At 40.8% G+C, this 25,113-nt stretch overlaps 2 protein-coding genes and 1 long non-coding RNA gene across 39 annotated transcripts in view; 2 read left to right on the plus strand and 1 right to left on the minus strand.

Moving 5' to 3' along the window:
• Nucleotides 1–573, plus strand: part of CXADR (CXADR cell adhesion molecule) — a 77,288-nt gene extending 76,715 nt beyond the window's left edge. The window contains exon 8 of the mRNA XM_077878850.1: nt 425–573. Coding sequence (XP_077734976.1) covers nt 425–454 — 30 coding nt within the window. The 3' untranslated portion in view covers nt 455–573. The remainder of the gene's footprint in view (nt 1–424) is intronic.
• The window catches only part of BTG3 (BTG anti-proliferation factor 3), a 38,331-nt gene extending 17,772 nt beyond the window's left edge, over nt 1–20,559 (minus strand). Inside the window, exon 1 of the mRNA XM_077878859.1 lies at nt 20,443–20,559. The gene's annotated coding sequence lies outside the window, so the exon portion shown is untranslated. The remainder of the gene's footprint in view (nt 1–20,442) is intronic.
• Nucleotides 20,360–25,113, plus strand: part of LOC144301768 (uncharacterized) — a 134,720-nt gene continuing 129,966 nt past the window's right edge. For 6 of the 37 annotated variants that reach the window (XR_013368595.1, XR_013368594.1, XR_013368587.1 and 3 more), the window contains exon 1: nt 20,425–20,701. This is a non-coding gene — a long non-coding RNA (uncharacterized LOC144301768). Of the gene's footprint in view, nt 20,702–25,113 lie in introns of all 37 variants that reach the window. The other 31 variants (XR_013368590.1, XR_013368582.1, XR_013368593.1 and 28 more) reach the window with 19 other exon arrangements.

The following is a 25,113-nucleotide window of genomic DNA, read 5'->3' on the forward strand; positions in this document are numbered from 1 at the left end:
CATACAACCCCAGCCTTCCACAAATGCTATGAGGCATCCTCCTAAAAAAAAGTTAGGCCATTTCCACTTTACAAAGCTGTATTTATATCCCACCATGTTATAATGGAAAATAAAACCCACTGCAATTTAATATACGGTTTGAGAAGAAAGTTGCTTGCTGATGGAACTACATTAGCTTCTGTCTCATCAAAGAAAACAAGGAACCCCACGAAAGAAAAGTACTGAATTCTAAACGGTCTCATTCTCATTCATTAAATTCGTCTACTGTGCTCTCCATATCTGAGGTTAGGGTTTTGTTTTCCTTTTTGTCTTGCTGTTTCGTATCAAAAAAATAAAAGGAAGGAAAGGACCACTCAGTGGTTGCTATTGCTTTGGAACACAGGATGAGTCATATGGAATTACTCTTTTTTTTTTTTTTTTTCAGTCTGAGGGAATGATGCGTGGAAGAGCATAAAAATTAACCCACTCCCACCAGTTCGGATCCCGGGAGCACCAAAGGGTAAAAGAGGGAGTTGCAAAGTCAGAGAAAGAAACTAGAAGCGAGCTGGGCCGGCGAGCCCCCAGGCGTCTTCAAGCAGCCGCAATTCCTCCACCCACCCTCGGAGCGAAAAGCTCCCATTTTAAATATCGCACGGTGACGTCATCCCGGGACGTAGTCGCCGCGGCGGCGGCTCCTCAAGTTCTACTTTGTTCCACAGGCTCCTCGGCTCGCGGCGCGGGCAGAAAACCCAAGGGAGAGCGGAGCCCGGCGTTGCAGCAGTTCCTAACTTTGTACTTTCCCCCCGTGTCGTGACGATTCTAGAAACCAAGTATTCCTGATAGACGTTCCCGAGGTTGAGGAAGCGGGATCCCGGCGGCGGGGGTGAGGACCCCGACCCGCCTCCGCGGCGCTGCCGAGCGGGCTCCGGGCGCGGAGGAGACGGGGGTTCCCACGGGGCCGGGGCTCGGCCGGCTCAAGCCCCCCGGAGCCGCGGCGAAGGCTCGCGCTCGGGGGGGGGCGCTAGGTGAGTAGGCGCCACCCGTCTCCCCCCCCTGGAAGGAACGGCCTGCGAGCGCGTCCAACTTCTGCGGTCGCGGCTTTCCCCGAGTCCAGGGGGAAGGGAAGCGCCGCGGAGCCCGCTCCCCCCTCCCCGAACGGCCTCCCTCGCAGGGCGCGTCCGCCGGGCCGCTGCGTCTCCGGGCGGCCCCGGGCTCCGGGACGGGGCTCCCCTCGGCGCGACCCCGCGGGCAGCAAGCCGGGCCCGCGGCTCCGGGGACGCCCCGAGGGGGGCGGGTAGGCGCGAGGCGGTCGCCCACCCCCAGCGGAGGCGAGGGCGCGGGGGAAACGTGGCCGGAGCCTCGCGGCGGCGCCTCCCCCGTCCCCATCCCGCCGAGGGTCCCGCGGAAACCCCCTCGGCCGCCCCGCTCGGCCCACAGCCCTCCGTCCGCGCCGAGCCGGGGCCGATGCAGCCCGGGTCGAGCCCGCACTCCGCCCCCTGCCCCCGCGCGCCGCTGGCCGCGAGCCTTCGACGTGGCCTCCGCGGCGCCGGGACCCCCCCCCCCCGGGCCCTCCGTTCCACCACGTCCGCCCCCCGGCCCGGCCCGGCCCGGCCCGGCCTCCTCACCGCCGCCGCCGCCCTGGGGCCGCAGATTCGGCGGTCCCGACAGTCTCCGGCCAGGGATCCGAGGGCGCCGCCTCCGCGGGCCGGCGCTTGGCGGCAGCGAGCGCGGCGAGCCTAGTCCGGAGCGTGTGGCTCCCGCGTCGTCGGGCGACCGAGCGCGCGCTGAGGGCGGGCGGGCGGGAAGGTGCGCGCGCGAGGGAGCGCGAGAGAGGAGCGCGCGCGCGAGCGCAGCCCTGAGGCGACGCGCGGGGGGCTCGCGGCCCGGAAGAGAGGAGGGGCGGTGACCCGGGAAAGGCTTGGCGCCGCGCGGGACCGGCTCGCGCGCCGCGGGGGGCGGGGGGCGGGGCGGGGCTTGCCCGGGAGCCCGCCCCTGGGACCCGGACCGCGCGGCGCCCAGACCCCCCGGCCCGACGGCTGGGCCCGCAGCGCCTCGAGGTCCGCGCCGCGTGCCCCGCCGCCCCCGTCCCGGCCGCCGCGCCATCGGGGTCGCGCTCGGGTCCCCGCGTCCCCCTCGCGTCCCCTGGTGCCCCCTGCCCCTGCCCGCCTCCGGCCGCGAGCTCCAGCCCCGAGAGGTGGGGTGGCCGCCCGCGCCGGAGGGGAGGCCGCGTTTGTGGGCCGACCCCCGTCCTCGGGGTGAGTCCAGGCACGTCCCCTGTGTAGCTGCCCCGTGGTGCTTTAGGTCGTTTGCTCAGCGCCCCGAGTTGCGCGGTTGCCTGGCCCGGCGGGAAGCGCCCTCAGAGCGGGGGCTCCTCCCGGCGGCGGGGCTGCGGCCTGGCTCCGAGTCCGGGGTCCTGCACGAAGGGGGGCTCCGGGGCTGGTGCCCGAATGAATGAAGCCCTGAGAGTTCAGGCTTTCCATCACGGAGGTAGTTCTACTCCAGGGCTTCCCAGGTACAAAGCTTAGTCTTTGGGCAAATACAAATGTGGAAAAGGTGCATTTTAACATTGTGGGGAAAAAAGGAGAATCTCTCCAGTCTTTTACGTTGAATTGGCACCATGTTATTAGTTTTGCGAAAGCACTTGAATACATCAGACCAGAAAAATACAAGCTATTTCTTTTAAAAATTATTATTGAAAGAGAGCCAGTTTTCACTGTTCCCAGCTAAAACATGTGAATTGCTCAAGCACTGATTGTTCAAGTTGTAGATCGTCCAGATTCTTCACCGCCCTCTAGGCCTAGGAACATGGTTTCAGCCCTGTCCGATGACTATTTTAATTTTTAAATTATAGCATTTTTATTACTGATACTGGTGATTATAGCCTATTCACAATGCAAAGCGATTTTTTTTTTAGCATTGATAAATAGGCAATTCCAAAACCACTACAGTAAGTTTTTTTTATTTATTTATTTATTTATTTATTTATTTATTTATTTATTTATTTATTTATTTTATTTATGATAGTTACAGAGAGAGAGAGAGAGAGAGGCAGAGACACAGGCAGAGGGAGAAGCAGGCTCCATGCACTGGGAGCCCGATGTGGGATTCGATCCCGGGTCTCCAGGATCGCGCCCTGGGCCAAAGGCAGGCGCCAAACCCTGCGCCACCCAGGGATCCCGTAAGTTTTATTTATTAAAAAAAAATTATACTGTTCGACCTATGTCTACTTATTGGTTGATTTAATGAGGATATTGATATTTACACCTGGGGCTATTCTAGGAGATTATGAGGGTGTTTTCATCAGTGTAAACTAACAATCCGGGGACGCCTGGATGGCTCCTGAGACACCTGGGTGACCCAGCGGTTGAGCGTCTGCCTTTGGCTCAGGGCGTTATCCTGGGGTCCTGGGATGGAGTCCCACATCCAACTTCCTGCATGGAGCCTGCTTCTCCTTCTGCCTATGTCTCTGCCTATCTCTGTGTCTCTCATAAATAAATAAAAAATTAAAAAATTAACAATCCGATCGAGATTATTTTACTGTTAAAGACTTTTATCTCTGCAATTTCATAAAATAACTGTGTAGCCACAAACATTACGAAGATTTTGTCCAGAAATTCTTATAGCTTGAGATGAGTGTTTTGTGTGATGTTTATAAATCTGTGACCCACATGGCCCAGTCTTAGAGCAGGACTGTATTCAAAATACATAAGCAAATACCTGAAACCTAATATTGAAATAACTCTTAAAAGATTCTGGTAGTCCAGACTGTGAAGCAGATACATAACAACATATCTTAAGCATCTCCTTTTTTTTTTTTCCCTCTCATCCACTATTCTCACACAAGATAGCTGCTTGCTGCCTCTGTGTTTTAAAAATGCCCTACTCTTCTCTAACCCTGGATGTGTGCTTCAGATCTTTTCCCCCAGCTCTCTTTCATCTGATTCTGAATCACAAAAGCCCCCAAAAATTGGTCTACAGGGCTGGGGCCTCTTTAGGAGGCTGGAAGAGGGGAGCAGAGTTGATACAATTACCCATTAATACATCTTTTTCCTTTCACAGTTGATTCCTTTCCACAGTTAACTCCAGTGTTGAGTAATACTGTGTATTAATAGGTATAGTAGTTTTAGAACAATTTTAAGGCAAGTTTATGTGTGTATGTTTTGGAAATGAGCTGCCTTAGTAGATCTGGGGGGGTCTATATTCACACACATCTTATGGTAGTATCCCAAAGTCATAGAGAACACGACTCATAATCACCAAAGTCTGAATTGCTTTCATTAATAAGGACTTATTTTCCACTAAATAACTGTGTAACTCTTTAAAATCTGTTATTCCTTTGAGCTCAGAGAAGTTCAGCATTGTGAACAGAACAGTTTCAAATACCATCTTTTCAATCCACATGTCAGGTTTAAATCTGAATACAGGGGCAGCCCCTGTGGCGCAGTGGTTTAGCGCCGCCTGCAGCTTGAGGTGTGATCCTGGAGACCCAGGATCAAGTCCCATGTCGGGCTCCCTGCATGGAGCCTGCTTCTCCCTCTGCCTGTGTCTCTACCTCTCTCTCTCTGTGTCTCTATGAATGAATAAATAAAAAATCTTAAAAAAAATCTGAACACAAAACCATTGCTTTTATAGTAGACAGAGAGAGTTCTGTTATGTAACATCAGGGAAAAGTTGTGCAGCCTCTGAGGGCCATTGAAGGTCTACCAAGTGGGATCTAAGACTTTTTAATTCTAAAAACACTAATATATTTCTTCAGAAATTTCTAGGACCTAACCATTTGGCTGAATTAATGGAAACTAAATCTACTTTCTTTGCTTCAACTTCCTAAATATCCATAAACTGGCAGTGGTTAAAAAAACATAAGCATAAAGAAAATTTGTAATCTTCATTATTTTCTCCATTACATCATACAGTAAAACTGACTTCCAAGAGTCACAACACAAACTCTCTTGATGAATGAGGCAATGGAAACTGGGCACACCAACCTCCTATTCTGAGTTGCATTAATTGTTGAAACCCTCCTCCCTGCCCCAACCATGCCCCAAACATGGCACATCTTTTTTTAGAGGAAAATGTTTTGATCCAGCTATTCAGATTCTTTATTGGTTAATTGCTTAAGATTTGTTAATTTCTATAAACTAGCTTAGGAAAATGTTCCTAGTTTATGGAATAGGGTATCATATTTAGATAGGCTGCACACTCTGGGCTCAAATAGAGCTTCATATTTGAAACCTGGTGTAAAATTTCCCTACTTGGCAGGACATGTGCCATTGTTGTTGAGTTCCTTTGACAACTCTCTTGTTCTCTGGGCCAACAGAGAAACTGACTTCTATTAGTAAGTAGTATATAAGCTCCTACTCTTGCTCTATGTAACAAAATTAAGAATATGATATATTCAATTAGCAAAAGGTTCAGAAGTATTATAAAAGAAAGAACTATTTCAAAATGCAGTTGTTAGTAAAGCTTCTCCAGAGAAACAGAACCAATAGGATGCATATATGGAGAGATTTATTTTTTATTTTTTTTTAAAGATTTTACTTATTTATTCATGAGAGACACAGAAAGAGAGAGAGGCAGAGACACAGGCAGGGAGCCTGATGTGGGACTCGATCCTGGGTCCCCAGGATGGCGCCCTGGGCAGAAGGCGGTGCTAAACCGCTGAGCCACTGGGGCTGCCTGAGAGATTTATTTTAAGTGGGTGCTGGCAAGTTTGAAATCTGTAGGGCAGCCCGTTGGCAGGCTGAAAATTCAGGCAAGAGTTGAAGTTGCACTCTTGAGTCCAAAATCCATTAGTAGGATTTCTGTTATGATCTTGAGGAAATAGTATTTATTTTATTCCTAAAACCTCAATTTTTGTTCATAAGGCCTTTACCTGATTGAGGCCCACCCACATTATTGAGGGTAATATCCTGTACTTAAAGTCCACTGATTGTAAATGTTAATCACAACTACAAAATACCCCTCACAAGCAACATCTATCTAGTCTAGTGTTTGACCAAACAACTGGCACCATGGTCTAGCCAAGTTGACACCTAAGATTAACTATCACAATGACCTTCATTCAGTAGTATTTCCTCAAAGTCACAATGATAACTAAGTTTAAATATATGTGTGTATATATATACATATATTTATATATGAACGTATATATGAACATATATGGACAATATAAGGTATATTTTAATTAAGAAAATCAGTCCCCTTGTTTTATTTTTCTTTGTTCTTTTCAGTCAGTTGTGTTGCGGTAGGGATAGGAGAATGTGGGGGAGGGAGGACTGGATGTGTTCACATTCTCTTTTCTGCCTAACCACGTCAAATATTTGTGCTAGAGCATTGAGAACACCGTGTCCATCCGTTAGCAAGGATCAAAATAGGACAAATTAGTTACTCACAACCTAGTGGAAGATAGAGATATGTAAACAATCTACCTAACATATTACATTTTATAAATTATAAATTCAGTGTCACAAAAGTTATAAAGGCAATAATGTTGAAGGCATATAAAAGGGTTTGGATGTGATTGGGCTCCCAGCTGAAAGGAAATTTCAAAGACTTGTAAGGGCAGAGTTTCAAACCTTCCTTACTACTTTTCAGGACAGACAGGTGTGGGGGGGGAGCATAGCATAAGGAAATTGTTTCGAAGGTAGGGTCACTCCTTGGTTGCATCACAGAGATTGCTAGAGCTAATCAAAATCACAAAGCAAGTCCTGGCATTTGATGGCCTAATTAGAGTGATTATGAGTATGCTTTAAAAATGTGCTTTGTCAGCAGATGATCCAATGAAATGTTTCCATAAAGAACATGTTCCCACTCCACACCTGGCCCAGGAGAAGCTTAAAACATGGAACTACAGTTAGTACATTAATAATTGTTTGTGATGTGGTTGGCAAAAATACTTTGTAATTGTGCTCACAGGAGTGCTTTAGGGAGATAATTGCAGCAGGTCAGGTTTTTCTCTACCTTGTAGGAATGTTTCAGTAACTTTTTTTGTGATTAAAAAAAACTTTATATGCATGAGATACATATATATATATAAATATTTATAATCTATATATCAATAAAAGCTTTCTCTTTGAGAGAGGGAATAGGAAAGTGAAAGATTCATGACAGATTTGTGAGATATATATTATATATTAGTGTATTTATACTAGTGTAAATTGCTCATAATTGCTTTTTTTTTTTCACTCAGAAGGAAAGTTGGTGAGAATAATAAACTAGCTATGACCTGTATATATCATGAGCAACTACTCAAACACTATGGGGGCAATAGGTGTAGAAAGAAGCAGATAGAACAAAGTTGTTAGGTTAGTAATTTTGTTTTGTTTTGCTTTTCCCTTTAATTGCAGACATGTAAATACTGAATTCTCACAGTATTATGGAACCACAATGAATTGAAAGAATAATACTCCTCACCAGATGTTCAGCATAAATGTTATATAGAAATGTAAACAATTATAGAATGTGAAACTGTCCCAGAGCAACAGCTACTGAGGGAATATAATTCACTTGTCTTTTTTTTTTTTTTTTTTTGAAGCTTTTATTTATTTTATTCACGAGAGACAGAGAGAAAGAGGCAGAGACACAGAGGGAGAAGCAGGCTCTCTGCAGGAGCCGGATGTGGAACTGGATCCCAGACCCTGGGATCATGCCCTGAATCTAAGGCAGAGGCTCAACCACTGAGCAACCTAGGCATCCTAATTCACTTGTCTTTTGTTATCAGTGTGTAGCTTATGCTAATGTCACTTGAGTTTTTCAAGTATATGATCTGTGTTTGATTTGGAAGACCTGAAATTAATTGGTGACCCTTTATTTTGAATTTTTTTGATAGTACAGCTATTACTCAATTTTATTATTTTTAAAGCAGTGTTGGAAAAATTAACTTTACCCTTCAAGGTTCGTGTAGCTGGTCTAAGAATTAAAGTAACATGAGAGTTTAATGCAAGAAGAAAACAAAATTTTATGATGTGTGCACAGAGTCCCAGTAATAAAATTGAGACCTAAAGAAATGACCAAGGTATGTGCTTTTATATTTTTTAGACAAAGAATCATAAATCTGTGAGGAGTTGACAGGACAAAGTAAATTTATGTTCAGGAGCTTCAATTAATGAGGAATTCTAAACTGAATTTGGGCTGGGTAGTAAATTAGTAAAAGTAACAAGATTTGTTTATATAGGCTTCTTTGCCCTGAATTCCCTATCTTTGGTGATAAGGATGTCTTTTTACCTCCAAGAGAGAGGACACTTTTCACTTGGGAGATTTATTTCCTGCTTTCAGGAGACAAAGGAGGGTCAGAGTGTTCTTGCACTGGCTATATCTTAAATAACTTTAATTCAGAATAATCAATATACCATTGTGACACATTTTGGGGCAGCCTGGGGCCCTTCAGCAGGTAATTCATTAGTTATATAACTAAATATTTAAAAATTTCAGATTGTGAGATTATTCATACATTTGTATTAAAAGTCAGGAAAAAAATTATCTAGGAAAGACTTCCAAAAAGGAGTAAGGCAGGAAGCACCACCCTTCTCTCTTTACACTCATTTCCTGCGTGTTTGAACTCTTGATCTCATGGCTTTGAACACCGTTGTTGTTAGAGGACTCCCTAATTAATAGTTCCAGCTCAGACAGTCCTCTGAATTCCAGACTTGTATAACTAACAGTTTAATGAACATTTCTACTTAGATGTCTGATTGGCGTTTCATACATAACACGTCCCAAGATGAATCCTTGTTTGCCTTTGCCCCTCAACCCTCACTAAACTTGCCCCTCCTGCACTGTTTATCTCAGTACAACTCTTGTACCCTTGGCTCAAGTCAATGATTTTTAGTCAACAATGACTCCCTTCTTTCCCCAACATCCCTTAGGCCATCCATGAGCAAATCCTTTTGACTCATCCTTTGATTTTTTTCAACTGTTTTTGAGCCACTCAAATAGCAAGTTTATATGCTTCAACCTAACATACCCAGAATTTGACTTGTCTCCCTTATGATTTCCCTAGTTTATACTGTTTTGTGAATTATTGCAAGAATACATTCAGTTGAACTCTATATAAAGTAGTTCAGGGGATCCCTGGGTGGCTCAGCAGTTTAGCGCCTGCCTTTGGCCCAGGGCGTGATTCTGGAATCCCGGGATCGAGTCCCACATCAGGCTTCCTGCATGGAGCCTGCTTCTCCCTCTGCCTGTGTCTCTCCCTCTCTCTCTCTCTTTCTCTCTCTGTGTTTCTCATGAATAAATAAATAAATCTTTTTAAAAAATAAAATAGTTCAGAGTAGTTATTTTATAATATAGATTTGATTATGTAATGCCTGCCCTCAATCCCCTTTGGTACCCATTTCATCTGTGGTTAAAGAAAAGGTCTTATAATGATCTAGAAGGCCCCATAGTAGCTACCCTCTTGTTTACCTTCTTCCTGCAATCCATCCTTTCTTCCTCTCTTGTCTCATCTTCTATCATACCCCCTATCTGTTTCTTTTTTTCTTCTTCTTTTTATTAAGTAGCCTCCACGCCCAGCATGGAACCCAACATGGGGCCTGAACTCACAACCTCAAAGATGGTGACCTTAGCTGGGATCCAGAGTCGGACGCTCAACCAACTGAATCACCCAGGTGCCCTTCCCTGCCCGTTTCAATCCAGGGTAGTCTATATTTGTTTTTTATTGCTGTCAAAGCAAATGACCACAAATTGCCAAAAATTTAGCACTTTAAAACAATACAATATTATTATCTCACAGTTCTGCGGGTCAGAAGTTGGATTGGTTTAACTATTTTCTCTGGTTGTTGGCAGAATTTTGTGCTGTGTTTGAAGGACTGAGGTCTGTTTTTCCTTGGGGACTGTTAGGGCTTTCCCTTAGCTTCCAGAGACCTCTTTCTGGTCCTTGCTCAGGGGAACTTAAGGTCTCCGAATCAGCAACAATGTATAGTATTCTTTTCATACTTGGAATCTTTTCTGATTTACTCTTCTGCCAAATCTTTCTTGCTACAGCCAAAGTTCTCTGCCTTTCAGGTTCATGAGATTCTGTGAATCCCACCTTGATAATCCAAGATAATCTCTGTATTTTAAGGTCTGGAACTTTAATTCCCTCTGCAAAGCCATTTTTCTGAAATATAGCTGTTTCAAAGTTCTGGGAATTGGGACATGGAAAGCTTTGGGGTACTATTATTCTGCCTACCATTGGGCCTCTTGACCAAGCATTCTTCCACCTTAGGGCCTGTATGCTTGCTGTCCTGTTCTGTGGAATATTCTTCCCCTGGATAATTACACAGCTCATTCCATCACTTCTTTTAGGTTTTTGCTCAGTTATCACCAGATTCTATCAGCCTCTCTGACCAGCCTTAAAAGAAATAACCTATCTACTATTACTCTTTTTTTTTTCCCTTTAAACTTACCCCCCGCCCATTATCTGACCATTGCCTGATATAGGATATATTAGTTTACTTGTTTATTATATCTCCCTCTACTAAATCCCTTGACATCAGGGACTTTGATTTATTTGCCATTGGATTCTCACTACCTACAGCAGTTCCTGGCATATGGTAAAATGTTCAATAAATATTAGTTGAATGAATGCAAATCACCAAAAAATCCCTAGAACCCTTATTCCATTAATCGTGTCTGAGAAAAATGAGTCAAGTAAATCTGAATTGACCTAATAGAACAACTTTAAAAAAGCTTATTCAGGGCAGCCCAGGTGGCTCAGAAGTTTAGCGCTGCCTTCAGCCCAGGGCGTGATCCTGGAGACCTGGGATCAAGTCCCACGTTGGGCTCCCTGCATGGAGCCTACTTCTCCCTCTGCCTGTGTCTCTTCCTCTCTCTCTCTCTCTCTGTGTGTGTCTCTCATGAATAAATAAATAAAATCTTAAAAAAAAAAAACCTTATTCATAAGAATATAATTAGTTAAAAAAAAAGAATATAATTAGTTCATCAAATGCCTTGCTCGAGTCATTAATTGCAACTTCTTTTTTTTTTTTCTTCCTTTTTTTTTTTTTATTGGTGTTCAATTTACTAACATACAGAATAACACCCAGTGCCCGTCACCCATTCACTCCCACCCCCCGCCCTCCTCCCCTTCTACCACCCCTAGTTCGTTTCCCAGAGTTAGCAGTCTTTACGTTCTGTCTCCCTTTCTGATATTTCCCACACATTTCTTCTCCCTTCCCTTATTTTCCCTTTCACTATTACATTAATTGCAACTTCTATAGCATCACCTAATCTATAGTAAAAGAAAAGTTTGGCATTTCTTTTTTTTTTTTTTTTTTTTTGACTTATTTATTTATTTTGGAAGTGGGGAGAGGGAGAGAGAATCTTGAGCAAACTCCTCGCTGAGTGAGGAGCCCAATGTAGGGCTCAATCTCATGACCTGAGGTAATGACCTGAGCCAAAATCAAGAATCAGATGCTTAACTGACTTGGCATTTCTATCGTTGGCATATATAAACTAGCTCAGAGTCTTCATTTCTTCCATCTCTAAATGCTGACAAGCTTTTAAATAATCTGTTCTAAAACTTGAAAGAGTTCAAGTCTGTAGTTTTCAGATCCATTTTTTCCATTTTTCAAAATAAGGATATCTTTCATTTGCCAATTCTTGGTATTTCTCTTATTTTAAACATTTCCTCAAAGATTATTGACAGTGAGCCCTAAATCTATAAATGACTCTGGAATTAGAGATATTAATCCCCTCAAAGTTACCATTCCTTCCATTCCTTCTTTTTCTTTAACTCCTCTCCCTGTGATGTTTGTTTTGTTCTTTCTTGTTTAAAATCACTTTGCTTGGAGGAAAGAATGAACACAAAATGAGATTTTGAAGATTTTGCTTTCTATCTCCATCTGCACTGTGCAGAGATCTGAACACTTTCTCTGAACTTAGCTAAACAGCCCCTTGTGAGAGTATCAGCTCATTCTGACATTTAGCCTTCCCTTTACCATTGTTAAGGGTTTCAGCCCATGTCTTTGTTATCTGTAGCTGATCCATCAAGCAGCACCTTATGCAAGCAGTTTCTTTAGTTCTATATTCATGTTTCTCTTTACTTTCCTCTTGGGAAATATCTTTAATAATGTGGGCAGAATATTTTAGAGTTACCCATTCCTCCTGAGCCATTTTCTATGTAAGAACTTTCTCAATGTGGGGTACCTGAGTGGCTCATTTGGTTGGGCAGCTGACTCTTGGTTTCAGCTGGGGTCTTGCTAGTGCTCTCTTTCTCTCTCAAATAAATAGGTAAGTCTTTTAAAAAAGAATTTTCTCAATGCAAACATACCTATCTTTCTGAATTAAAACAGATTTTTTAAAAACATTTTCTTTTCTTTTTTTAAAGATTTTATTTATTTATTCATGAGAAGACAGAGAGAGAGAGAGAGAGAGGCTCTCTCAGGCTGAGGGAGAAGCAGACTCCATGCAGGGAGCCTGACATGGGACTCGATCCAGGGACCCCAGGGTCATGCCCTGGGCCCGAAGGCAGGTGCCAAATCACTGAGCCACCCGGGGATCCCCAAAACAGATTTTTAAAAAATAAAGTTTTTCAACCCATGCCAAGTGCAAGCAAGAAAACGTATTATATGCAGTGGAGCAGTTTTTTCTCAGAATTATGGGACAGGGAAGGGGTACTTTTTACAATGTAGATTACCAATTATAGAATCAGAATCGGAAGGAGATGGATGAGAGGCTTGAGAATCAACATTGTTAATAAGTTTCTCAAGTATACTTTTAAAAGTTTGAGAATTTATCTGTCATGTATATGTAGAAGAAGCATAAGCCACTGCTCCTAAGGAGACAATACTATATTTAAGATGATAAGGCCTAAAAATAATATGTGGCAAATGAATGGCATAGAAAATAAATGCACTTGAGTCAACAAGTCCAGCTGTTAGGGGTGTGGTGAGGGGTATTCAGGTTTCATAGAGCAGGTGTGCATTGGTCATAAGAAATACTCAAGAACAATTGAATTATTGACAGAGCTGTGCTGGTAGATGAAGAAAATATAACATTTTTTTAATTGAAAAAGAACTTACTGGGCAGCCAGGGTGGCTCAGCGGTTTAGCGCCGCCTTCAGCCCAGGGCCTGATCGTAGAGACCCGGGATCAAGTCCCATGTCAGACTCGCTGCATGGAGCCTGCTTCTCCCTCTGCCTGTGTCTCTGCCTCTCTCTCTCTCTCTCTGTGTCTCTCATGAATAAATAAATAAAATCTAAAAAAAAAAAAACTTACTATCCTCTTGTCTTTTCTCATTATCATATAGATAAGGAAATTGAGTTCTAGAGAAGTGATTTGACTCAGTTGCCCCTGTCATACAACATAGTGCTATTGGAAAAAACTAGACACAAGGTTTCCTAAATCCAGACTTGGTGATTTCTCCACTATTTCTTAAGAGAATTTGGGCTTGCTAAGAGTAAGGGGGAAGGTATTTTAAGAACTGGACTGAAAAAAAAAGAACTGGGCTAAATTTAGTTGAATGTATGTAAAAGAGGTATACATTAACCAACCTAACAGGAAGGGTGGAGGATTTGCTTGAGAGTCTGATGAAAAGGTAGGTTGTGATCAGATTGTGAGCAATTTTGAATACTAGGGTGAAGAATACAGATAGTACAGGACTGCTGCTGAAAATTTTGGGATAAGACAAAAGCAGTATATTAGAAAATTAACCTATAGTTGCTGCTGGGAAAGATAAGAGGGATGAAATGCCAGAACCAGGGAGAAATGGAAGGAGTTAGCTTCATGGTCCATAAGGAGAAAATTCAGACCCAAACTGATAAGAGAATGGATGTGTGACCAAATTGAAAGAATGGATCAATAAAACATGGTAAGTAGTTTAAATTTAGTCTAGTAGTTTCCTTCTCTTATTTTTTTAAAATTATTTTTTAAAAGATTTATTTTAAAGAGAGAGTTGTGGGGAAGGGTATGGAGAGAGGGAAAGAGAATCTTAAGCAGACTCCACTCTAAGCATGGAGCTCAACCAGGGTCTCATGACCCTGAGATCACCATGTGAGCCGAAACCAAGAGTTGGACACTCAGCCAACTGTGCTACCCAGATGCCCCAGTTTCCTTCTTCTTTTAGTTGGCTAACATTTTAGCTGCAATTTTTAAAAAACAAGGAATTCACTCTTTCTCATACCATTGTGGGGCTCAACATTTGCTATTTTCAAAACTAACAACCAACTAATCAAATATAAGTCTTACAATTAGGAGACCATAAAACACTATTAAAATATTAGTTAATTCAACAAACCATTAAGAGGAGCATCTATTTGTTGTTAGGCACTGTGCCAAGTTCTGGGCTATTAGAAATACATAAGATAAGGTTTCTGTATCAGGGTTCTTCAAAATAACAAAACCAATAGCATGTGTGCATATTAAAAGATTTTTTTATAAGGAATTGGCTCATGTTATTATGGAGGCTAAGAAGTCCCAAGATCTGTGGGATGAATCAATAAGCTGGAGACACAGGATAGTTAATTTCCAATCCAATGGTTAGCAAGCTCAAAACTTAGGAGAGCTCATGTTAATTCAAGTCTGAGGCAGGAGAAAGAGTGTCCCAGTTTGAAGGCAGTCAGGCAGGAGGAATTCTCTTGTACTTGGGGAAGGATCAGCTTTTTTGTTCTATTCAGGCCTTCAACTGGTTAGATGAAGCCCACCCACATGATGGAAGGCAGTCTGCTTTACTAAGTCTACTGATTTAAATATTAATCTCATTTGGAAACACCCTTGCAGAAACTCAGAATAATATTTGACCATATATTTGCTCAGCATGTGGCCCAGCTAAGTTGACACAAACTTAGCCATCACAGTTGTTGTTCTCAAGGGTCTTAGATTTACTTGGGAAGACAGACAAGTAAAATAATCATAGCTTTAATATTGCAATATAGATATTTTTAAAGTGCTGTGCAAGCACAAAGGGGAGAATGATATATTCTGCCTGTGGAGAGAGAAGTCAATGAAGTTACAGGAAAAATACCTTTTGTTTAGAAAAACACCTGGGTGGCTTGTTTTACTTATGGATATCAGACTCTCTGAGCAATGTGAGAATAACCCACGATATCTCCAAATCACCCTGGGTGGGAAATAAATGTGATTTGAGGGTTAGATATAGCCAGGAGATTAAGAGCTAGAATCTAAGAAGAAATCAAAGCAACCCCAAAATATGTTACTTTCTAGGAGGGTAGTAGGTTGTGGGAAAGAGAATACAAGTGTAGAAATTGAAATGGATGGCATAGATCAAGAAGACAAAGGAAGCAGAAATGGATAGAGAAAAAGTTGATGTAGAGAAGCAGACTTCTCCTCGGTCCCTCACACTGGCCAAAGGGAGTGAACCAGATTTGAGAAAATGGAGACATCAAGTGTAGACTTTAAGGTATTGTAGAAAAACAGTATTTCATTAAGAGGATGATGGAAATCTGAATAGTGAAATGTATTAAATCCTTAAAATAGATTTTTATTACATTGGTATTGTAGGTTCTTTAGCTTAAATATAGAACTGGCAATTTTTTCTTGAGGAAAGGATAGATTATGACACTTAATGTAGAATTATGTAGAATTCAGTGGTAAATAGTAAAGTTTTAGTTTGTTGCTTTTATAGTCTTAGACTATAAAATAAAACAGTTGAACTGAAAATGTCTTGCTTTTACCCAATTTCATCTCCCCACTGCTTTTCATGCTCTTTTGCTTTTTGTTGGCCAGCACACTGCTTCATTTTAAGCCAAGCATTTGAAAGTGTCAAATAAAAGTACTGTTGCAGTCAGGCAACAGCTGACTTTGTTTTTACTCAAGTGTGAGATAGCGCCTACAGATGTCAACTTGGATTCTTTTTTAATGAAATAATTTCTATAATTTCTATGGAAAAAATTCACTGCTGATATCCTTTTCATTTTATATATTTTTGTATAGATTTCATTTTATATGTTTCTCCGCGTTACTTCCATCTCAGACAGACTGTAAGCCAAAGGCATGTTTGTGTTGCCTAACCACCCCCAACTGCAGTAGACTAGACACCACTTGATTATAGGAACAATGAAAGGAAGATGAGCTTTATTTCTCACTATTTAAAAAATGTCTGAATTTGGGAATTTTCAATAGGAAGCAAACATGATTGAGAATTTAGGGATAAATAACTTGTTTATTTCTAGTTTCAGTACCACATAGTGAAAGATTCAGAGTGAACCAACTGAAGTGAACAAAATTCACACATTTTTTTCAAGAATGAAGGGTTTTACAATCTATAGGTTAAAAATTGGAGCCTGAGTTCAAAAAGTCTGTGAGATACAAAGTTTAAGCATTCAAAAAAAAAAAAAAAAAAAAAGCTTAGGGGTTCAGAGGGAGACTTAGGAGAATACAACGTGAGTTTACAGCCTTAGGAAAGATCAAGGGTGGGAAGAACTGTAAAAAGAACAGATAAAGCAAGCAGAATAACAGAGTTGCATATCGTTATGGGAGCTCAGTTTAGAGAAAATTACGACAAAGTGATAGAAGTTTCCAAAGGGCAACATTTAGGAGACACAAGCCTGATTGGCAACGCAGGTGGTCATTAATGGTATAACTTATAATTAAAGCTGAACGGAATAGATTTGAGTCAAAGCTTGTGTCAATAGTATGAAAGGGTTAAAGGAGGGAACTTAGATTTTGGCTAGAGCTATGGTCAAGATGGTCCCAAAGTTTAAGTCGTTCTTTAAACCTATGCTAAGGTTTCTACACCGGGAATGTTCTTTAATCATATGAAGCTTATATCTCAGAATGGCCTCCCATACACTAGTAAAAGATAAGCAGGTCTTTTGGACTGATGGTAAGTTGTAGAATAAAGGTGAACAAAAGAAGAAAAAAAATCTCAAAAGATCATGAACCCAGGAGTATGATCTTTAGAAAAGAGATTTCATCTGTAACTCTACATAATAGTGGTGGCTTATGTGGGAGGATCTGCTAATTGGGACCTGCCTGGGACAGAATAAGGTAGAGGTACCTCATTCTAGCCACAGCTAAAAGACAAAATACTTTTTAAGACTGCAAAATTTCATTTATGTTTCCTTATATTCTTGAATTCTGTCTTTATGCACTAAAAAGAGCCTAAACCAGCTTTCTTTGGATTACAATCCTTATAGCACAATAGCTTTTCTAGTAAGTCAGGAATCAGACTTATAAAAATATCGAAGGGGGCTTTTCAGATGTAGCTAGAGAAAGATAAGGTGGTGAACTTGAACTAGTTATTTCCATTTAGAACATTGAACCTCTTAGTTTACTTATCTACCCTCCAATAGTCTAGCTTGCTTTGGAAATCAGTAGAGAAAAAATAATGGTCATATTTCACGCATGTGATGTATCAAAGACTACATTTTAGAGGACTGCAGAAAGAATTAAAAATAGAAGTATCCATAATCATTGGTTACAGACATGCTAAATGCCTTCTTTACTGGTCCTGGCTGAAAGAGAAAACCATTTTATAGCCCTTGATTCCTTCAAAACAACCACAATCCCATCATAATGGTCTCTAATAAAGATATGGAAATTACAAGGCATTGGATTCTGTAGAGAAGAACTGAATGGAAGTTATCTCAAGGTATAGTAGTGCTGAAACACATACAGAAAGGCCTAAATAAGATTTTTAGTATAAATCTGGGAGAAGTGCTTAGAAATTATGTCCCTCAAAACCCTCCTTTTGAAAATGTCAAGATTAAGATCAAGAGAAGTAAACTAACCTGCCCAAAGGCTGGTTAGTGACAAGCCCAGTACTAAAATTTTAGGTCACAGATTCCTAGGTTAGTACATGTTTTCAAGTTTTTAAAAATTGATGTTACTGTTCTTTGTTTTGCCCTGTTAAGGCATAATTATAAGCATCAAATATTTGTAGAATATCTTTCTTTTTATTAGTAATTTTATGACTATTTTTAATTGATTTAGTAAATTAGACTTTTTTCTTCCAGTGCATCCTATATTTCACTAGCAGGTAATCCCATGCCACACCCTCTCCCCATCCCATTTCACTCTTGACTGGTGTCTGAAGGATAGAGTCATTCAGGCATTTCTTAAGCTGATGACAACTACTAATATGCTTTTAAAATATTTCAAACATAAAAGGATTTTGAGCTGCAAAAGATTGTTTTTTCTTATAGATATTTCCAGCCTTTTATTCAGAACTATGCTCCTAGAAACAACTTCCTAGAAAAAGCTCAAAATGTTCCCTATGTTCTTTTTTCCCAAAGTTGTTTTGGCTATTCTGAATCTTTTGCATTTCCATATAAGTCTTTTTAAGACTTCGACAAAGTCTGTTGGGATTTTGACTCAGAGGTCCTGAATCTATAGATCATTTTGGAGAAAAATGATTTCTTAACAATATTGAGTCTTCTAATCTATGAACATAGTATATCTCTCCATTTACTTAGATCTTCTTTAATTTTTCTCAACAGTGTTTATAGTTTTTAGTAAATAAGTCTTAAAATCTTTTACCAAATTCATTCTTAGGCATTTCATAATTTGTTGCTATTGTAACTGGTAAATTTTAATTTCAACTTCCAATTGCTCATACAAATTTATAGAAATATAATTGGTTTTTGTGTATTGACTTTGCCATCCTACTAAACTCAGTTTTAGTTCTTATAGCTTATTTGCAGTTTCTTTCTTTCTTTTTTTTTTTTTTTTAAGATTTTATTTATTTATTCATGAGAGACACAGAGAGAGAGAGGCAGAGACACAGGCAGAGGGAGTAGCAGGCTCCATGCAGGGAGCCCGACATGGGACTTGATCCCAGGATTCCAGGATTATGCTGTGGGCTGGAGGCAGGTGCTAAACCACTGAACCACCCAGGGATCCCCTTATTTGCAGTTTCTTTAGAATTTTTACATAGATGATCACATCATTTGTGATAAACAAAGATTTGTGTTTTCCTTTCCAATCTGTTTGCTTTTATTTTTTTCTTCATCTTCTTATGGTATTAGAACCTCCAGTACAATATTGAATAGACATGGTGGGAGTGGACATCCTTACCTTATTTCCCATTTTAGTACTGATGTGTTTATTTTTTTAAATCATTAATATAATACTAACTATAGGATTTTCAAATATGTCTTTTATCAGGTTGAGGATATTCCTTTCTATTCTTATTTTTCTGAGGTAATAATGCAAACTGAAAAAGTAATTGTCAGCTTCGCATAATTTTGAGTAATTAAAATATTGCATCTGAGTTGTGTTTCTTAATCTTGATGTATATTATCTTTTCAATAAAATTTTCATCCATAATAATAATAGCTGAGTCAATTAGAACTCTTTCCTTCCTTTGTGCAGGAAAAAACCCACTTTGGCCAAAGTAAAAAGGGGGGAGTTATTTGATTGTGATTCTGAAAGTCACACACACTGACCTGTGATGCTATCACAGGTCATTTCTCTTTCTCAGCATCTGTGTTCTTTTCTTTCTTTCTGGCACTATTCTTAGACAGCCTTTTTTCTTGTGATGGCTAAAACAGCTATAGCAGTTCCAGACCTTACATCTCCTCAGCCTTAAGGCCACCAGAAGAGAGTGTCTGCCTCTGTCTTGAAAGTCTCAGCAAAAGTCTTGCTGCATTTTTGCCCTTGATTGGGTCACTTCTCTATCCTTAAATAAAATAGCCTGGCTTAGGAAGTCAAACAGCTCAAGCTGTGTCCAGTGTACCACTTGGCATTGGGGTGGGGCCTGAACCAAAAACCACACAGCCTGAGAGTGGCAGAGGTCCTGCTCTGAAGGGAAATAAAGATATGCTTACCAATTTAGAGGGAATAGATTTTGACTACCAGAGTCAATAACAGTCCATTGTGCTAATATTTATACACATATCTCCTTAAATTTCCTCATTTATTTCTCCTCTAAACAATCCTATAATGCAGGGACTGTTATTCCAATTTTCTAAATGAGAAAGATGAGGTTCAGAGATATCACACAGACTCAAACTCAGGTGATCTGACTTCAGGGGGCAAGGAATTAAATCAAAATGACTCTAGATATTATATTTAAATTCTGGGCAATAAGATTGGAAAGGTGGAGGCATAAGATACCTACTAACTGAATTGGTCCCTTTTTTTGTTAGGAATACAATAGCTTTCCTGGAAGCCTTAAATAGTAAATGTCCACTTATATTCCATTAGCCAGAGGCAAATCATATGTCAGCACTAGCTGAAAGACATCTCGGGAAATAGGTTTTTATAACTGGTTATTTTTCTGCTCTAAAGAAAATTGACGTTCTACTTTTACGAAGTAAGAAGAGGCTATTGGACAGGCAATTAGCAGAGATAATATTAATACTAACACCCACTATGCCATTTATCCAACGCTATGCAACCAACCACCCCAAAATCTAGTAATGACGACATTTAATTTGCTCACAGATCTGTATTTTGGCAGGGCCCCACAGGAATAGATTCTCTTTTGTCTACCCTGCATCAGTTGGAGTGGCTCAAGGCTGAAAGTAGAATCATATGAAGGCTTACTAAGTCAGTCACACATCTGGAGGATTATGGCTGTTACCTGGTATCATCACTGGGCAGTTACTGGAACACCTTCATGTGGCTCTTCTATGTATGCAGCTGCTTGGCTTCCTCACAGCATGGCGGTTGAGTTCTAATGATAAAGGCAGAGTTCTATTGTCTTTTATGACATAGCCTGGACGTCATATGGTTTCACTACTGCTGTTGGCATAGGCCTACTTCAATTCAGAGCATCTTTATATTGTAAGAAGAACACATGGGATGGGATATATTGGTGCTGCCTTTGAAATAATCTGCCAGTAAGTGCTTACCTGTCGCTATGCTAATGTCTGAACATGAATATTTCATTTCCACAAACATCAACCAAAGCATTGTTTTTCCTTCCTTCCTTCCTTCTTTTCTACCCTTCTTTCTTTTTTGGACATTCTTTTTAAAAACAAATGCTGGAACATGTTGTTTGTCCTCTTAAAATGTTTCAATTCCGGACGCCTGGGTGGTTCAGTGGTTGAGTGTCTACCTTTGGCTCAGGTCGTGATCCTGGGGGTCCTGGGATCAAGTTCTGCATTGGGCTCCCCTTGGGAGCCAGCTTCTCCCTCTGCCTATGTCTCTGCCTCTTTCTCTGTGTCTCTCATGAATAATATGAATAAATAAATAATATCTTTTAAAAAATTTCAGTTCTCATTATAACTTAAAACAGTAAAATCTGTTACCATGGTTTATGAACCTGGTTTCTTTATCCAATTTTCTTCTCTCCTTCATTGGCTGTTCTTTTATAGGACATGTCAGTTGTGCAAACTTTTCAGCTTCTTTTATTCTTCTAGTTCTTTGTACATGCTGTTTGTTTCACCAGGAGCTCTCTTCCTCCAGTGCATTGAATGGATCACTGATCATTTTTCACCTTCTTAGAAGGCCTTTAAATGGGTGATCAACTAAGATGTTGTATATCAGCATTTATTATTACTCATTTATTACTTATTCCCCCTCCTAAATGAAGCTTCATAGCTGTAGAAACTTCATATGTTTGGTTACCGCTGGATACTATGTTTACTACTGTGTGTGACATTTCATCGTAATCCAATGAGCTCGATGCTATTCTCATTGCCATTTTACTGATAGTAACTGAAGCCAAAGGCCTTGTTGGGGAACAAGAATGTTCTGTCTCTTTCAAGGTCCTTCTAGCTGGACTAAGAATCAAATTGACATGAGACAAAGTAGCAGGAGAAAATCAAATTTAATAGTGTATGTGTACAGGGAATCCACATAGACATGGAACTTGCAAAGACATCAGCAAGGCATCTTGAACTAGGGACAAGGGGTTAGGGGCCTGGGACTTCAAAAGGAAGGAATGCAATCCTCAGAAGAATGAAAAACAGAATGTTTGGTAAACAAATGAGACATTTACCAAACAAATATTTACCAAAGTCCCAAGTAATGGGAAAAGAAAGGACTTTGATCAAAAAGACCTTGCTAGTTTCCTCCCTGTCTACCAAATGTACTTCATATCATAGTATAGTTATCTATGGTGATAGCTCTTTCTGAAGCAAGTCCTCCACCTAAATTCTTTTTAAGCAGTTATAGAGGAGGTAAAGAGCTTTTCCTGATCCTGCTGGATCTTGATTACTTTTAACTCAATCTTTATGCCAAAGTGGCATATTTTGAGGGACTTGTCCTAAACTTTGTCAGCCTGTAGGGAGTAATGACAAAACAGGGCTGGCACCCAGGCACTTGGACACAATGCTCTGATTCACCATGCTCTAAGTGATTTGGTAAAAGAGGGAAAGTATGCATTAATTTGGCCTGTCATAGCTGATCGAGAAAGGGCTTCATGGAGGTGAGGCCATTTGAGCAGGTCCTTGAGTGAAAAATACAGCTTTGTTGGAGAGTGCCGGGAAGATAGATGATGATGATGATGATAATAGATAGATAAATAGATAGATAGATAGATAGATAGATAGATAGATAGATGAAAAATAGGTAGATAGATGGAATGATAGATAACAAATAGATGATAGATAACAAACATCTTAGATAGATAACATAGATGATAGGTAGGTAGATAGAGAGATAGATCACTTACTATGAGTTATGAGCCAGGTATTCTTCTAAGAGCTTTACAATATAAAACTCTTAAACTTGCCTTCCTGGATAATAGTATGTTATTAAGAAAGAAAGAGGGATGGTGATTAGTAACTTAATAGGGCAGTTATTGTAAAGGAAGATTGCCTTAAGGATGGGAAAAACTGCTAAATTTGTTTAAGCTGAGAGAAAAGAAGCAGTAGAGAAGAGATGACTGGAGAAAGGAGAGTTGGGGGGGACAGGTGGAACAGGTACTTGAGAAAAACAAGAGGGATTAAATCTAATTACAGACAAAAGTTAGACCTAATAAGAGGATAGTTAAAGTTTAAATACAGAGATGATTTCAGGCAGAGGAGATGCTAGGGAAAAGATGGCATTAATATCAGATGGTTTAGTTTGCTGAGTGCACATAGCTAAGGCAGATGACTGAAGGAACATAGAAAAGATTTGGAGCAGCTCTCTGGGCAACAAGACAAGGAACAAAGAAAGGTGAAATAAGGATGACTAAGTAGAATGAGGATTCACTGGGGTGAGAGCAAGAATATATGATGATGCCAAGTGGCACCATTAAGTGACTTCAAGCAATGCAAAGCCGCCTACAATGGACTAGAAGTCCACGTTTGGGCTTATACAGTTGTTGGGAGCTGGATCTGTGGATCCTGGTGAAGGTCATGCTGGTTACATTTTTTTTTTTAAGATTTTAATTATTTATTAGAGAGAGAGCAACATGCCATCGCACAGCTGAGAGAAGGGGCAGAGGGAGAGAGAGTAGCAGACTCCTAGCCGAGCAGGGAGCCTGACTCTTGGTTTTATCCCAGGACCCTGGGATCATGACCTGAGTCAAAGGCAAACGCTTAACTGACTGGGCCACCCAGGCATCCCACATTTTGGTATTTTTTATTATTGCCTTAAGGTTGGCTAAAGAGACAAGTGAAGCTAGGAGAAAGGACAGAATCACGGGTCAAAGCAATATGAATTGAGGTATAAATACTAGACTGAGAACAAGGAGACCAAAGTTCCAACCCTTCCTCCACTTTCTAGAGGGTTGACCTTGGGTCATCTGCCTTAGTTCCTTCATCTTTATAACAAAAACGTTGAAGTAAATCAGCTCTCACACTTAGCTATACATAGAATTACCTGGTGAGGTTTAAAAAAATATTATTCTTAGTCCCTATCTTAGAACAATTAAATCAGATTGGGAAGTAAAACCTAGATATCTGTTTTGTTTTGTTTTGTTTTGTTTTGTTTTAGAGCATGTCGGGTGATTTTTACTCCAACTTTTTTTTTTTTTTGAGATTTAATTGGCATATAACATTGCATTAATTTAAGGTATACAGCGTGATGATTTGTTACGTGTATATGTTGTGAAATGGTAAATGCAGTAGGGTTTGTTAACACATTTATCATCTCCCTTACCTTTTCTGGTGGTGAGAACTTTTAGGATTTACTCTCTTAACCACTTTTAAGTATTCACCACATAATATTGTCAACATGCTGTACATTAAATTCCCCGGTCATCTTATAACTGGAAGTTTGTACCCTTTGAGTACCCTTTGACCACATTCACTCAATCTCTCCACTTCCCACCCCTGTCAACCACCAATCTATTCTGTTTCTATAAAGAGAATATAGAAACTTTGGCTTTTTGTTTTGTTTTGTATGTTTGTTTTTAGGTTCTATATACAAGTGAAATCATACAATATTTCTTTCTCTGTCTGACTTATTCATTTTACATTATGCCTTCAATGTCCATCCATGTTATTGCAATGCCAGGTGATTTCTCATGAGCATCACTAGGGTAAATGATTTCTAACATTTCTTCTCTGTTCTACTTAATGAGAGGTCTCAGTGAAGGCAAAAGCAATTCAGTTATAGTGAGTGAGTGAGCATGTGGGAAAAATAGATCAGAAAGTAGAATTTCAAGTTGATGATGAGGTTTGGAGAAGGCATTCCTTGAGGGTGGAGAAGGCATTCCACTTCCATACTGCCTAGTGTTGAATTTTGTGATGGCAGAGAAAGAATTCTTTTACTGAATTTCTGTTAAGGCCACTGTGCAGAGTCAAACAGTTGATATGGGTTCTAGCCTTAAAGACCAAGCTAACATCATTGGGTCACCCAGTGCCTGAGCTCAGCTGACACTGATAAAACCACAGAACTTTGTTAGCTATTAATTGCTCTCGTGCTTTTTTTTTAATTTTATTTTATTTATGATAAGCACACAGTGAGAGAGAGAGAGAGAGGCAGAGACACAGGCAGAGGGAGAAGCAGGCTCCATGCACCGGGAGCCCGACGTGGGATTCGATCCCAGGTCTCCAGGATCGCGCCCTGGGCCAAAGGCAGGCGCCAAACCGCTGCGCCACCCAGGGATCCCCGCTCTCGTGCTTTTCATAGACATCACCCTTAAGTCTAGAATGCGAGCTCTTCACGCATTTCTTTCTTTCTTTTTAAAGATTTTTATTTATTCATAGAGACAGAGAGAGAGAGAGAGGCAGAGACACAGGCAGAGGGAGAAGCAGGCTCCATGCAGGGAGCCCGACAGGGGACTCGTTCCCAGGTCTCCAGGATCACGCCCTGGACTGAAGGCGGCGCTAAACCGCTGAGCCATCCAGGCTGCCCCACGCATTTCTTTCTCATT

Source organism: Canis aureus, chromosome 30 (genome assembly GCF_053574225.1).
Source record: "Canis aureus isolate CA01 chromosome 30, VMU_Caureus_v.1.0, whole genome shotgun sequence".
Classification (NCBI taxonomy): domain Eukaryota; kingdom Metazoa; phylum Chordata; class Mammalia; order Carnivora; family Canidae; genus Canis; species Canis aureus.